The sequence below is a fragment of the Heterodontus francisci genome, chromosome 18 (assembly GCF_036365525.1).
Source record: "Heterodontus francisci isolate sHetFra1 chromosome 18, sHetFra1.hap1, whole genome shotgun sequence".
In the NCBI taxonomy this organism is placed as follows: Eukaryota; Metazoa; Chordata; class Chondrichthyes; order Heterodontiformes; family Heterodontidae; genus Heterodontus; species Heterodontus francisci.
The window spans coordinates 27,848,676-27,864,674 of record NC_090388.1 but is presented as its reverse complement, the minus strand read 5'-3'; the positions used below and the strand labels follow the sequence as shown (position 1 = coordinate 27,864,674).

At 43.8% G+C, this 15,999-nt stretch overlaps 1 protein-coding gene across 3 annotated transcripts in view; it reads left to right on the top strand.

Annotated features, from left to right (window-relative positions):
• The window catches only part of LOC137379512 (protein O-mannosyl-transferase TMTC2-like), a 185,209-nt gene that overhangs the window by 120,293 nt on the left and 48,917 nt on the right, over window positions 1–15,999 (top strand). For all 3 annotated transcript variants that reach the window (XM_068050449.1, XM_068050448.1, XM_068050450.1), the window contains 2 exons: window positions 3,819–3,904; window positions 4,948–5,132. In XM_068050449.1, coding sequence (XP_067906550.1) covers window positions 3,819–3,904; window positions 4,948–5,132 — 271 coding nt within the window. The remainder of the gene's footprint in view (window positions 1–3,818; window positions 3,905–4,947; window positions 5,133–15,999) is intronic.

Sequence of the window (15,999 nt, the reverse complement as noted above, 5' to 3'; positions counted from 1 at the left end):
GATGAGTGCAGCTCCAACAACACTCAAGAAGTCCAACACCATCCAGGACAAAGCAGCCCTCTTGATTGGCACCCCATCCACCACCTTAAACATTCACTCCCTCCGATGCACAGTGGCAGCAGTGTGTACCATCTACAAGATGGACTGCAGCAACTCACCACGCTTTCTTTGACAGCACCTTCCAAAACTGTGACCTCTACCAGGCGCAGGGGAACACGCCCACTTCCAAGTTCCCTGCTAAGTTACACACCATCCTGACTTGGAAATATAATGCTGTTCCCTCATTGTCGCTGGGTCAAAATCCTGGAACTCCCTCCCTAACTGCATTGTGGGTGTACCTTCACCACATGGACTACAATGATTCAAGAAGGTGGCTCACCACCACCTTCTCTATTAATTAGGAATGGACAAAAATTGTTGGCCATGGCAACATCACTCACATCCCGTGAAAGAATAAAAACAAATCACCATGTCATTGAAGCAGCTTATAGGAACTTGGGGCAATATTCTACAGAAGACTGTTACTGTTATTGTAATAATCACAAAAATACTGATTTTTAAAAAAACTATTGGAATAACATACCTTTGGTTTGAATGATAAATTGTCTATAAATGAGCTGCAAGTTCTTTCAATGTGATAATTTGTTGACGTGAGAAACATGGAACACAAATTTACACAGTCATAGTTACTGTTTTCAATAAATCATTTCAACAATCAATGGCATATTAGGACTGTCGAAATTATTAACTGGCACAGTCCTCTATAGCTGTAAAATCATATATTAGAGTCACACAGAGACACCTCTGTCTACAGACATCCTCTGTCATCTGTGACTCTTCTAAATATAGAAACCACTCACCTCTCTGGAATACTGACACCTCTAGCTGTGTATCCTCACCCCTCTATAAATCTACATTCCTTACCCCTCTGTCTACGAACACTCATTCTTCTTTTTGTATAGACACTCCTCATCCTACTGACTTCAGACATTTGCATTTGTGTCTGTGAACACTTGTCCACTGTCTATAGACACTAGTTGTCTTTCTGCCTCAAACATTCAGTTGGGACATACCTCTAAAAATATGTTAAGATGTTTTAATAAAATGCTTAAATTCATTGCATGTATTAAAATGCAATGTGTTGTGCATGTGCAGTTTTTTCAAAGCACTTTTCTTTTATGTACTTATTGAGAAACATCCCAGGTCTGTCCTGCAGAAATTGATTGAAGGTAAGACAAGGCAACAGTGGGAAGATGAGACCATGGCCGGAATTTTACAGCCCCCCACCCCCATCATCCCACTGTCCCTGGGAGTGAGCTGGAAGGCGGGGAAGGGAGCATAAAATCAGGTAGGATGGCTTGTGGTGCCGTGCCCATCACTTACTCTCTGCTGCTGGTATTTTACCAGTGGCAGGGTATGTGGTGGGCGGCCCACCACCCTTAGGCCAATTGAGATTTTTGTGGGCCTCCTCTGGCCCACTGTCAACACATCCCCTCCATCCCACCTGGGAATTAGGGGAGAACCCCCTTCCATCAGGCCTTAGTTGCCGGCCAGCTTAATCAGCTGAACTGTACCACCTAATTTCACTAATAAGCTTCCCATTCTTATTCAGTCATGATCACCATGTCCATTAGAGTATTGGCTTGTAGCATAATCTGGAGACAAGTTGGAAGAATCCCAGACCCAGTTACTGATGTACCCTTCCAAGTCCCAAAAGGGAAGTAGCATGACTGGCCAATTGCCAACAGTGCCCTGCAGTCTATGAACCTAAATGCCTCAAGCATCTGATTACCAAGTCAGCCACTGTGGTTAACTTGCTTCTGAATTTACATTGCCAGATGTGTCATCTTGGAGCTATCTCGGCCACAGAAAAACTCACTTATCTCTCCCTTTCCTGCAAAGGATATTAGCTATAAGTTGGTAATTAGACAACTAACAAGCAAGTGTTTGTGCTCTCATTAAGAAAACGGAATTTAGTAGGAACTCCTACTGATGGCATGTTGAGCAGCATTACTAATCATCTAATGAATGAGTTCATTAATATAATTCTCCTGAGCATAACACGGGCAGAAACTATACTCCTTCAAAGCATCATTCTACCGATTGGAGGTGTAAAGTTTCAGCAGGTTCTGCCTCCTTTTCTTCAATGTAATCATGGTGGAAACAAAAGCAAAAAAAAGCCTTATAGATGCTGTAAATCTGTAATTAAAATAGAAAATGCTGGAAGCACTCAACAGGTTAGACAGAATCTGTGGAGAGAACAGACAAGTCGACGTTTCTGGTATGGAGTTTACCAGCTGGAATCATGTCAGCCACTGGTCCCTGTGTATGTGAGCACATGTTCTCATACCAGGTTGCCAGGTTACAAGTCTCACGGTTGTTGTCCCATGTTTGCTTCCTCATCAGTTGGTTGATGGACACCTGCTTTCAATATGGAGAAAAGACCCTCACAGGATAGATTGTAGCATGGCAGCTATCTTGATGTTCAAGTTTTCCACATTCAAGTCAATGTACCTGTCTTAGCTGTTGCCAGTTGCATAATTGAGGTCCTTGTGAGTGACTTTGACAAAGAGCTATGAAATTGACTCCCACACCATGTTACTGAATGACAGGATGGTGTAGGCTGAAAGCCTACTTCCAGTAACTGTTTCCTACTTTTGCTGCAAATGCACTTGACAGCTTGATTCCAGATCTAGCACGAGTAAGAGGAAGCTCTGCTATTCCATGCACAAGAATTTTGAACTTTACTTTTATTAGTACATTGTACATTGCAATACTTGTTTGGAAGCGGAATGAGACTGTAAGATAGCAGTTTAGTTTTCTTTTGTACCAGTATTGCTTGTGGTCCCAGTGTAAATGAGACTACCATGGAAAGAGGTAGAGGAGAGAAAACTGCAAAAAAATGGAAAATACCCAAACATTTAGATGCTAAATGACAAATCTGCAGATAAATGTAAATCTGCACATAGGACATCCTTTTGTTTTCCCTGAACAGAATTCTTTAGGCAATGGCTTGTTTGTAATCACCATTAGAAGTCAATGTCATAGAAAGGAAGGTGTTACAGGGTAACAGTGACATTTAGGTTACCATGAACTGTAATCGGAAGGGGTCTGTACTAAAATGGCAATAGTAATTTATATGTGTGAAATTTTTGTTTCAAGGTCTTCCTGACCCTTGAAAAACTCTTTTTACAAAATAAAAATAATTAACCTTTTTGGCCCTCTTCTGGGTCTGCTGATCCTCGGTGCCGGGTTCCCCGTTGCTGCTGGCAGCAGGCATCAGCCATGCTGCTTCCAGATAAATGTGCTTGGAGTCTGAATGAAATCATAAGACCCAGAATTTTGAATCTCAATGAAGCCCTTGCCTGCCTGGGGTGAGAATCTCATGTTGCCTGAAATGCACCTGTTAAAAGAAACATTGGGGTAGGCAAACATCAAGAGAACAGGGAAACAGGTAACAACTGGCCTTTGAGGCCTGTGCCACTAAAGACAGATGCACACCCATAAGACCCACTGACAATAGTTATCTTACACCACGGAGGCAGGTGGATAACTCATAAGCAGAAAGAAGAACATGCTTTTCAAATTCTCTTGAGCAAAACCATTGCAAAGATGATCAAGCACTATGTGTCTGTTGCTGTATTTGATAACTAATTTGAAAAAAGGAAATGCTGCTGTTGGCCATTTTGGACTGCACTGAGAATATTTTCTTCTATGTATTTGGTGATAATGTTTGTCTTTAATCCTGCCTTCGTACACTTTTACATCAGTAATGATTTGGTATTTGTCATAAATATTTTACATTTTTTTTATATCAGAGGGCTGCTTCTACAGGAAAATGACCGGTTCTCAGAGGCCCTACATTACTATAAATTGGCAATTGGTAGCAGGCCTACCCTGGCATGTAAGTAACCACCTAACGTTGTTGAAAACATTAACAGACTTTTGCATTTTAAAATAGCTAATGAGTTGTATTTTTTTTTTAAATAGCCATGCTATCCAGATTTAGAGTATTAATTTAAAACAAACCAAATGTGAGTTGGTCAACACTCATTATGATTAACCAATTTAAGTGTCAGTATGGTAATTTATGGCTATTTCTCTTTGCAGTAATAGCGATGAAAGCTTGATTTCACAACAGTGATGAAAGCCTGATTTCACTCCAGTTTCTGCTCAATTAGCTGAAAATGTTTTTTGTCGTCAATTATATTTTTTATTTGGAAATAGTTCTGGTGTACTGATTTTTAATTCTTCCATATGTTCCTGCTCAAAACTCCATACTACATTCAAGATGACAAAAGGCCAGGCAGAAACTGCTTTTTAATGGAGGGCTGTATTTATTTAAAACTATTTATTCCATCTGATGGTGCAGTGGCACTGAGCAAATAGTGCACCAATGGACAGTGCACATAATAGAAGGGCATGAGTTCACCCACACTATCTCAGTGCAATGAACTCTTAGTCTAGCCATGGGCATTAGAGAGCCAAGCTTTTCCCCAGAAAGAGGCCAAGAAGAAAGTCATCTGCATAGTAGCTTTGGCTAAATCCAGGGAGTAGGTTATCTACACACGCAGTTTGGGAAATGGTGGTTGGCAGATGTAAATAAGCGAGAGAGAAAAATGCACATGATCTCATAGAAATAGGTTTTGTACAGGTGTTGTTAACCAGGTCTATTGACTCATCTGACAAGGTATTGCATTTCAATGTTATTTCATCTCAGTCGTTCAATCGAAGTTTATAACTGCTCCAACAATGGAGCCATTTAATTTGCATTTTATATGTGTATTAACATTCTAGTACTACGTGCCATCTTTGCCAATTTTAGCTATAGAAATTGCAGACTTTTGTGACAAATGTCAACTGTAGTACACAGACATGGGCAACATATCCCTTGTGCTTAATTAACATTTCTGACAGCTGTTTATTCTTTATTTTTTTCTCTTACAGCTGCTTACTTGAACACTGGGATTATCTTAATGAACCAGGGCAGGTTAGAAGAAGCCAAAAGAACCTTTGTTATATGCGCTGACATCTCAGATGAAAACCTCAAAGACCCTCACACTCACAGGAGTTCCGTAACGAGCTGCTTATACAACTTAGGCAAACTTCTGCATGAGCAAGGACAGCACGAGGTAGGAATAGAGGAAGAAGTACAACTTTAACAGTGAACATGTGAGGAACATTGGAACAGGAGTAGGCCACTCAACCGCTTGAGATTATTTAGTAGATCACGCATTCAAGTAGATCACGCCTGATCTATATTTTAATTCCATCTACCCTTCTTGTTTCCTTAACGCTTAACACCCTTGCCTAACAAAATTAAATGTATGAGTAAAACCTGCTCATTGAGACAATTCACTGTTTTATTATGTGCCAAAGGCTGATTCAGTGTCCAGGTTCATAGCTGGTCCACCATCAAAGACTAAAGCACTTGTAGCTTTGATGCCCAATACTACTTTTAAAAATGTAAAATATTTATTCATTTGAAGATTTAAAATATTCCAGGGACAAATGGAATTCACGAGAAATCTATTGAAATTACTTTTGTTTCCTGAGACATGTAAACATTTACCCTATTTTTTCGCCAGGAATGAGTTTAACATGGGCACCAAGATTCATGGTACAGGCTGGAATTTGTATTGGAGGAATGCAACTGATGGCAATGTAGAACAGGCCTGTTGTTAATGAGTGCCACTGGTGTCATGTTCTAAACATTAGGGATGAGATATAGTTTGCTGGCAACCTTCATAGATGCTATAGAGATCATTCCCTCTCAACATAAAATAGAAAACATGGCAGTCATAAGCAGTGTCAATGTAGTAAGTAACTTGGCTGATTAACCCAACCTTCCATCTATTCTTATATGGCTGAAGTTACTATTGATGCCAATGGAATGTGCTATTCATGTGGGTACAGGTACATTCAGTACTTGGAATAGGGATGTATCAAGCACCACTAGTGAATTGAGAAAGTGAGTGAAATGGGATTTAGATAGATTTTTTCTTCTAAATTTCATGCATTACAATTCTATACATGAAATATATTATGTTTTTCTCTCTCTCTGCACTAAAATCTTTAATAATGTAAATGCATGAAAGAATTTTACTGTGTGTTGAGTGGGAATTCATTTCTGTATGCATACACAGAACTCTGCTTTGCATGAGGAGAATAGTTGGTGGCTGGTAACTTGTTTCTGTTGGTTTGCACTGTTTTAAAGCAAATACTGGCCACAACCTGGTATCTGCATTGTAAACTGCTACTTTCTCTCTTGTGCTATGTGGTGTCTGTCTCCCATCTTACAGCAGAATCCTATTCTAAACAAGCTCTCAAGCTTATCTGGATTATCCCACACAAATATCTTTAACCAATCAATCAAAAATTAAATACACAGTGCTCCTCTGAGACTTTTCAGTTAAAGAGGCATTGGATCAGGTTGCAGTGCACCTATTGAAGGTACCTCTAAGTACATTTTCAACTGAGAAGTGATACATAGGTAAAAAGAGAGATAGAGCTCATAGCAATGTGCTGATAAAATTATCTTCTTTGATGTAAAGTGAGCAGTTTTGCATATTTCATAGAATCATGGAAACTTACAGCACAAAATGAGTCTATTCAGCCCATTGCGCTGTGTTGGCTCTTTGAATGTAGTCATGCTTAGTCCCACACCCTTGCTTTATGTCCATTGCCCAATAAGATCCTCATTCTCAAGTACCCATCCAACTCCCTTTTAAAATTATTTATGGAATCAGCTTCCACTGCCTTTTCAGGTTGAGCGCTCCATATCCCAACAACTCTATAAGTGAATAAAATTTCTCCTCATTGCCTCTCTTGATCTTTTACCAATGATTTTAATGTTGTGACCTCTGGTTATTGACCTGCTTGCCAGTGGGAATAATATTTTCTATCTACCTTTCTGCCTCTCCATTTCACTCTTCTCCTTATAACAAGTCCTTTAAACCCTCGATCTTTAATCAAACTTTTAGTCAACCTCACCTTTTATCTCCGTCTTTGGCCCGGTGACATTTACCAGTCTTAAAGATGCTATATAAATGCAAGTTGTTGTTATAATGTGTCAAATAGCATTCTTTCTGAACTGTGCTATTGGAACTGACAGTTTAAAAATAATTGCAAGCTTCATCCTTTTTCCTATTCACCCACAGTGCAAAATAGTGACAAGATAACAGTTATGAATTTGGGTCTGCTGGAGGTACCTACTCAAGTGCAGTGGTATCAGTCGCTCCATTAAACAGTTTGGCCACCTGCACTGTATCTGCTAGTATGGTAGCAAGACCTGGGAGCGTAACAAGGAAGCTCCTTTGTGATTTTGACTGAATCTCCGTTTATTAAGCTTCTGTACTCCTTTCGCTTCTCCGCAAGCAGGCAAAGTTAACACTAGACCTCATTGGAAAAAAAATGGAAAGCACAAACAGCAAACTGAATATGATGAAAGTCAACCTCTGTTTGCATATTGTCACAAAAACAGAACCCGCTTCAGTGGGCCTTTTACTTACTGTAAAAATATAACCTTTCCCTGAACAGGACAGAGATTCTAGCCTTGCAATCAGCTACTGTCTGACTTACTTTCTGCTGTCTATACTGACTTCTCATCTCCCTGCTGATTTTTAAAAAGCTCCTGTTCAAAGGCTAGCAGCTGTCAAGGAAATGTGTCAACACCAGGATGCTAGCTGTTTCCTGGATGACCACAGATTAGTAATGAATGAGCCATTGTTTTAGAACTATGGAAAACAACTGCATGTGCTACATTTGAGTAGCCTCTTTACTGCCAAAATGGCCAACCTAGCATGTCCTTTAAACCCTAGCTCGTTAACCAAACTTTTAGTCACCCCCACCTTTTATCTCCATCTTTGGCCCATTGAGATTTACCTGTTTTAAAGATGCTATATAAATGCAAGTTGTTGCTGTAATGTGTCAAATAGCATTCTTTCTGAACTGTGCTATTGCAACTGACAGTTTAAAAATAATTGCAAGCTTTGTCCTTTTTCCTATTCACCCACAGTGCAAAATAGTGATGAGATAACAGTTATAAATTTGGGTCTGCTGGAGGTATCTACTCAAGTGCAGTGGTATCAGTCGCTCCATTAAACAGAATGACTCCCTTTTCAGCAACCATCTGCCCAAAACACATATTAAAGTTACTTTTATCTAACAGCATGAGAACATAAGAAGTAGGAGCAGGTGTAGGTCATACTACCCCTCGAGCCTGCTTTGCCATTCCATATGATCATGGCTGATCATCTGCCTCAACTCCACCTTCCTGCCCACTCCCCATATCCCTTGATTCACTGAGAGACCAAAGATCTGTCCATTTCAGCCTTAAATATACTCAATGATGGGGAATCCACAACCATGTGAGGTCGGCAATTCACAACCCTTTGAATGAAGAAGTGTATCCTCATCTCAGTTCTGAATGATTGACCCCTTTTCCTGAGACTGTGCCCATGTGCTCTAGATTCCCCAGCCAGGGGAAACAATCTCTCAGTGTCTACCCTGTCAAGCCCCTCAGAATCTTGCATGCTTTTCATTCTTCTAAACTCCAGAGTGTATGGGCACAATTTACTCAGCATCTCATCATAGGACAGCCTTCTCATCCTAGGAACCAATCTAGTGAATATTCGCTGTACTGCCTCCAATGCAAGTATATCCTTCCTTAAATATGGAGATCAAAACAGCACACAGTACTCCAGGTGGGGTCTCACCAAAGCCATATACAATTATAGCAAGACTTCTTTATTCTTGTACTTCAATCCCTTCGCAATAAAGGCCAGCATGTTATTTGCTTTCCTTGCTTGCTATATCTGCCAACTTTCTGTGTTCCTTGTATGATTACACCCAAGTCTCTCCGAAATCAACATTTAGAAGATTCATGCCTTTTAAAACATATTCTGCTTTTCTGTTCTTAGTACGAAAGTGAATAACCTCACACTTCCCCACATTTTACTCCATCTGCCACCTTGTTCTCCTTCATTTAACCTGTCTATATCTCTTTGTGGCCTCTTTGTGTCCTCCTCACAGCATACATTCCCACCTAACTTTGTATCGGCAGTAACCTTAAGTACATCGCTCTCAGTCTCTTGTTGAACTCATTAACATAGATTGTGAATAGCTGAGGACCCAGTACTGATCCTTGTGGCACGCCACTATTTATAGCCTGCTAACTTGAAAATGCCCCATTTATCCATACTCTGCTTCTCATCCATTAACCAATTCTTCATCCATGCTAATATATTAGCCCTAACTCTGTGTGCCCTTATCTTGCCTATTGCCCTTTGTGTGGCACCAATTGAATGTCTTTTGGAAATCCAGGTATATATACTACATCGACTAGTACCCCTTATCTACCCTACTAGTTACATCCTCAAAGAACTCTAATAGATTTGTCAAATACAAATTCCTTTTTGTAAAGCCATGTTGGCTTTATCTGATCATACTATGATTTTGTAGGTCCATTGGAAAGACTTGCTTAATCATAGATTCCAGCATTTCCCCAACAACTGATGTCAGACTAACTGATCTGTAGTTCCCTGTTTTCTCTCTTCCTCCTCTCTTGAATAGCAGTTTTCCATTGTTTACTTCCAATCCACTGGGACCATTTTAGAATCTAGGGAATTTTGGAAATTCATAACCAGTGCATTCACTATCTCTGCAGCTACCCTTTTAGAACCTCAGGATGTAGGTCCTGGGGATTTGTCACCTTTTAGTTCCCTAAGTTTCTCCAATACTTTTTTTATCTGCTGATATTAATTACCTTAACTTTTGTGGAATATTTTGAATTGTTTCTTTACATTTTCCCACTGCTTATTTACTTCCATACCTTTTAGTCTGTTTACCCAATCAATCTTAGCCAGCTCTCCCCTTATGCCTATGTAATTGGCTTTGTTTAAGTTTGGGACTGTAGTATGTTACTTTCGAAATTAATACGGAATTCAGTCGTATCATGATTACTTTTTCCCCAGAGGATCCTTTACGAAGAGATTACTAATTAAACCTACCTCATTGCACAATACTAGGTCTAATATAGCTTTATCCTTAATTAATTCCACAATGTATTGTTCCAGAAAACTGTCACAAAAGCCTTCTACAAATTCATCTTCCACTCTACCTTTGCCAATTTGATTTGTCCAGTCTATACGAAGATTACAGTCCCCCACAATTATTACATTGCCTTTGTTACAAGCTCCAATTATTTCTTGCTCAATGCTCTGTCCAAAGGTATAACAACTGTTAGGAGGCCTATAAACTACTCTGACCAGTGTTTTCTGACTCTTTATTCCTAATCACCACCCAAACTGATTCTACTTCCTGATCTTCTGAATCAAGATCCTTTCCTACTACTGTCCTTATGACATCCATTCCTATGAGGGATACTCCTCTGTCTTTTCCAGTTGTCTGTCTTTTTGAAATGTTGTGTACCCTGGAATGTTTATTTCCCAACCTTAGTCACCTTGTAACGATAACGGCGATTAGATCTAAACCATTTATTTCTATTTGTGTCAGTAAAGAGCATTCAAGTAAAGAGCCTTTAATTTTAATTTTTTACTATTATTCTTTGCACCTTATTCACTGATGCACTATTACCTTTAAACTCTCTGTCTCTTCCTGTCCCTCTCTGCTCGTCTTTACTCAAATCTCTACACTGTTCTGTTGTCTCAACTTTTGTCTTTAGGTTTCTAAACCTCTCTTTACCTGACCCTTCCCCGCCTTTTAGTTTAAAGCCCTATTTACAGCCCCAGTTATATGATTCACCACGACACTGATCCCAACCCAGTTTAAATGGAACACATCCTAATGGAACAGCTCTCTCTTTCCCACGTACTGGTGCCAATGCCCAATGAATCAAAACCTCTCTTCCCACACCACTCTTTAAGCCACATGTTTAATTCTCTAATATAAAAGCAAAATATGGCAGATGCTGGAAATCTGAAATAAAAACAGAAAGTGCTAGAAAAACTCAGCAAGTCAGACTTGCTGAATTTTTCCAGCACTTTCTGTTTTTATTTATGTTTAATTCTCTAATCTGCTTGACCTGCTGCCAATTGGCATGTGGCTCAGATAACAATCCAGTGATTATTGTCTTTGAGGTTCTGTGTTTTAATTCAGACCCTAAGTCCTCAAACTCTTTCAGCAGAGCATCTTTCCTCATTCTACTAGTTCTACTGTGCCCTATCACTGCCACATTCCTTTTCACTCCCGCCACTTGAATGGCATCCTGCACCAAAGCACCATGGTCAGTTTTCCCATCCACCCTGCAGTCCTTGCAAAAGAATGGCAAATTACAGTCTCCTAGCTTGGAGTCAAAAGAACACTCACCAGCTACTAGAGGTAAGACAAGAAGACAAAATGCAGCACCTCCTTCCTCCTCTGCACTGAATTCCCAGTTGCACCAAATTCCCCACATTCGCAGTCAGTTTACGAAGCATTCTGCTCCCGAATCAATCTGTGCTGCACACTCTGTGAGATAACAAACATAGGGCTGAATTTAGTGAGTCCTTCATGGGTCCTGCTGGTGGATCCAGAAATGTGCGCCAATCCTGCTCGTCACATGGGCAGCCAACCCACCGTGATCACGCAGAGGGAGGCCACTTTCTATAAATAAGGCACGGGGCCCAGACAATCACTTGGCGGAGGTAGGATGCAAGACACCGAATATGACATCGGATGACTCTGGAGCAGGTGCTGGCGCCATATTTAAAGTCCTGCCAGTCCTGCTTACATTGCTGCCTTGGACTGATTTGCTGCTTGCTCTTCACGACTGAGACTGGTGTTGGAGTAACCCCTGGACCCTCCCCCCCACAACCCCCTGAGGCAGACCTCGCAGGATAGCAGAGGCAAGACCCAGGGTGGTACCATGGTTTAGCGGTGCCTCCCTCCAGATTCTCCTCCAGGCTGCAAGGGAAAGGCGGGAGGTCCTCTTCCCTAGCGATGGGAAGAAGAGGTCCTCCCCTCTGAGCAAGCAAGACTGGATGCATCAGCCCCCGGACATGGGTCCAGTGCCGCAAGAGGGTCAACGACCTCCTGCATTCTGACAAGGTGACTGCTCCATAACTCTCTCCTGTTTAGGGATTACAAGTGGCTACGCAGGAGGAAGCAGGTCTTGGGGAGGGTGGCACTGCAACTGCGTCGGCAGAGGGGGTTAGGCATCACAGGCGACATTCTTTCACAGCTCACCTCCATTAACTCTCCTGAGAGCAGACGGGAGCATGAGCTACATAGGAAACCCCAATAGGGGACGAGGGCCTGCCACTAGCAGAACTGTCATGTTATCTGTCTGTGAAATATGACTATCTCCCTCTTTCCAATTACAGGACAAGAAGGCCCATAAAAGCAGGGAGACAGCCTGGACTGGCGGAGGCATCCTAGATTTTCAGCCTCTCTCCGCAGGAGAGAGGCATTAGAATTAGCAGGGATGAAGAGTGGCTGCTCCATATTCGTTGGAGAGACGGGAGGCTTTGCACAGGAGAATGAAGATTGTCTTCCAATGACATACAGTTCACTCCTGGAGACCCACATGATGCATAGTTGGCATGGCGAGATCTGCACAACCTAATCCACACGTTTGTGTTCTCTCGTGCAGGTTGGCGTCCACAGGAAACTCAAGCAGAAGGTGGACAGTGTTAACCTCTGAGGAGGAACCACAGTCAGAGGATGCACCGTCCCTTGACTCTCCTGCACCTTCCACCAGCGCAGATACTTTCACCTCGGTGGTTTTCTGCTCAACTGTAGAATCAAGGTAACAAGCTGGTGAGAGCACTGCACATGCACCTGAGCAGTTGGCTGAGGCTGAAACAGCCGAAGACACCGACAGTTGGAGGACTGTGTGTGGCCTGGCCCTTGCTGAGCCCCAGGGTGATGATGAGCCTTTGGTGTCGACAACACAGTTCATTCTGGAGTTGCAAAGAGAGATAAGGCAGCATTTAGCGGAGATGCCAGAGGCACTATGCAGCCCTGAGCGGACAATGAAGAACTCTATCCATGCCATGAGTGCTGCCATGTCTCAGGCATGTGAGTGCATGGCTTCCTCCATCGAGACATTGGTGACTCTCATGAAGAGCCAGATTCCACAGATGCAGGCAGATCCACACACCATCACCTTGGCCATGAGCTCAATGCAGCAGTGGCAAGGCGAGAGAAGGACGACGCTGCTGGAGTCTTCTCTAGCTCCATGTCCTTCTCTGGTGAGCAGGGAGGTTCAAGTAAGCCTTGAAAGGGAAGAGGAGAGGCTGACGTCCACAATTGGGGGCTCCCTCAGGGTGCTCCGAGTGTGGACAGCTGCTCCTCAGCCCATCCGCCAGTGAGCTCAGCTACAGCAGCCGTGACGCCTGAGGAGAGTCCGGCACCTGTGCAGGAAACCCTCAGGCAGCTGGGGCCCTCCAGGCCTCAGACAGCCAGAGCACGGCTGCAGAAGTCATCACAGGTCAAGGAGCAGCCTGATCAGCAAACTGCCTCCAGCCCAGCTGCTCAACACCCTCCTCCATGTCCTCCTCGTCAGTGAAGGATGTCATTCAATCATGTTCTCATCAAGTAAGACCTCTCCACTCTTCAGTGACAGATTGTGCAGAGCACAGCAGACAACATTGATATGCAAGACTCCCGCTGGAGCACACTACAGGGCTCCACTGGATCGATTTTCGGCTGTGGAATCTCATCTTCAGGGCCCAATGGCCTGCTCGATGGTTGCTTGGGTGGAGCCGTGGCAGGTGTTGTATCTCTCCTCCGCTCTATTGCAAGGGATTCTCACAGGCGTCAGTAGCCATGTCTTCAATGGGTAGCCTTTGTCCCCAAGAATCTATCCCTGAAGGTGAGCAGGGAGCCTGAAAAGCTGTGACACCTGGGATTGCCGAAGTATGTAGGCATTGTGACTGCTTCACGGGAAGTGGGCACACAGCTGCAGGATACACTTTTGATGGTCACCAACCAGTTGAATGTTGATGGTATGGAAGTCCTTCCTGTTGATGAAGGTGGCTAGTTGGAGCCTTGATGGCCACATGCATACAATCTATCAAACCTTGCACTCGGGGATATCCAGCGATAGCCCCGAATCCAATGACCCTCTCTGCCTGACTGTCAGGGTCGGTCAGGTAATGCACATAGTCGCCGGCCCTCTTGAACAGGGCATTGGTCACCTCCTTAATGTAGCAGTGGACTGCTGCCTGGGAGACTCCACACATATCCCTGGTGGATTCTTGGCATGATCCAGACATATAAAAGTTTAGTGCCACTGTGATCTTCAGGTCCACTGGCATAATGTGACCCCCAAATCCCATAGGTTGCAACTTGTCCTGTAGCAGGGTGTGTAAGTGAGTGATGGCCTCCCTGGAGAGCCGTAGTTTTTCTTTATTCTTTCATGGGACATGGGCATCACTGGCAGGCCAGCATTTGTTGCCTATCCCTAACTGCCCTTGAACTAAGTGGCTTGCCATGCCATTTCAGAGGGCAGTTAAGAGTCAGCCATGTTGCTGTGGGTCTGGAGTCACATGTAGGCTAGACCAGAGTAGGACAGCAGATTTCATTCCTTAAAGGGCATAATTGAACCAGTTGGGTTTTTATGACAATCAATGATATTTTCATGGCACCATTACTGAGACTTGCTTTCAATTCTAAATTTTTATTAATTAATTGAATTTGGTCACTAATTGAATTTAAATTCCACCAGCTGCCATGGTGGGATTTGAATCCATGTCCCCAGGGCATTAGCCTGGTCCTCTGGATTACTAGTCCAGTGATATTACCACTATGCCACCATCTCCTGAGTCATAGCTGACAATGCTGCTTGGACATTTGGAGGTAGCTGATTCAAGTTTGATACACTCTCTGGCATGGCTGGCTGCTGCTGCTCTTGTCATGGAACTTCACGAGCAGGCACAGCTGCCTCCTGGTCCTCCCTCCATCAGAGGCGCTGCATCATGCCACAGGGGTCCAATAAGACAGGATGTATGAGACCCGTATCAGGTGATCAGATGGCCTCCAGAGCTCTGTCGATGCAGTGACAACCCTACCTTGGCAGCTGTGCTTTTGCTACCTCGCACGGCAGACTCCCTAGTGGCCCTCAGTGCCCACCCTTGCTGATAGTCAACCTTCTCATCCAGCGGTTTGGACACTCGATACATAAAAAACCATCCCTTCCTTGCAAACCACCCGAGACCCTGCTCAGCTAACACTCCCACCCGAGACCCTGCTCACACGACACTCCTACCCGAGACCTTGCTCACACGACACTCCCACCCGAGACCCTGCTCAGACGACACTCCCACCCGAGACTCTGCTCAGCCAACACGCCCACCCGAGAACCTACTCACACGACACTCCTACCCGAGATCCTGCTCAGACGACACTCCCACCCGAGACCCTGCACAGACGACACTCCCACCTGAGACCCTGCTCAGCCGGGACTTTCAGCCGGGACTCCCACCCGAGAACCTGCTCTGCCGGGACTCCCATCCGAGAACCTGCTCAGCCAACACTCCCACCCGAGACCCTGCTGAGCTGACACTCCCACCAGAGATCCTGCTCACACGACACTCCTACCCGAGACCCTGCTCAGACGACACTCCCACCTGAGACCCTGCTCAGACGACACTCCCACCCGAGACCCTGCTCAGCCTGGACTCACACCCGAGACCCTGCTAATCCGGCACTCCCACCTGAGACCATGACCCCACCCACCCCAGATCACCCGAGACCACGAACTCCCTTGCAGAGAACCCAAGACCACGACCCCCCCAGTCCCATGCAGAGCACACAGCACTCTAGGCCAACAATGGCCTCCACTCCTCCCTCTTCCCCTATGCAGTTCTGGTCATGTCTGCCTACCCATTGTGGCACTGAGGCCTTGCCTCGGTGCCACCAGCTTTCATCAGCCGGGAATCCGAAGGCACATTAGGGCTGCCCATCGTCCACTTAATTCCAAACCCCCATTGAATTGCAATGAATTAGATGCTACTGTATTAAAAGTGCTCAGCAATTTAAATAGCATTCCTTGAT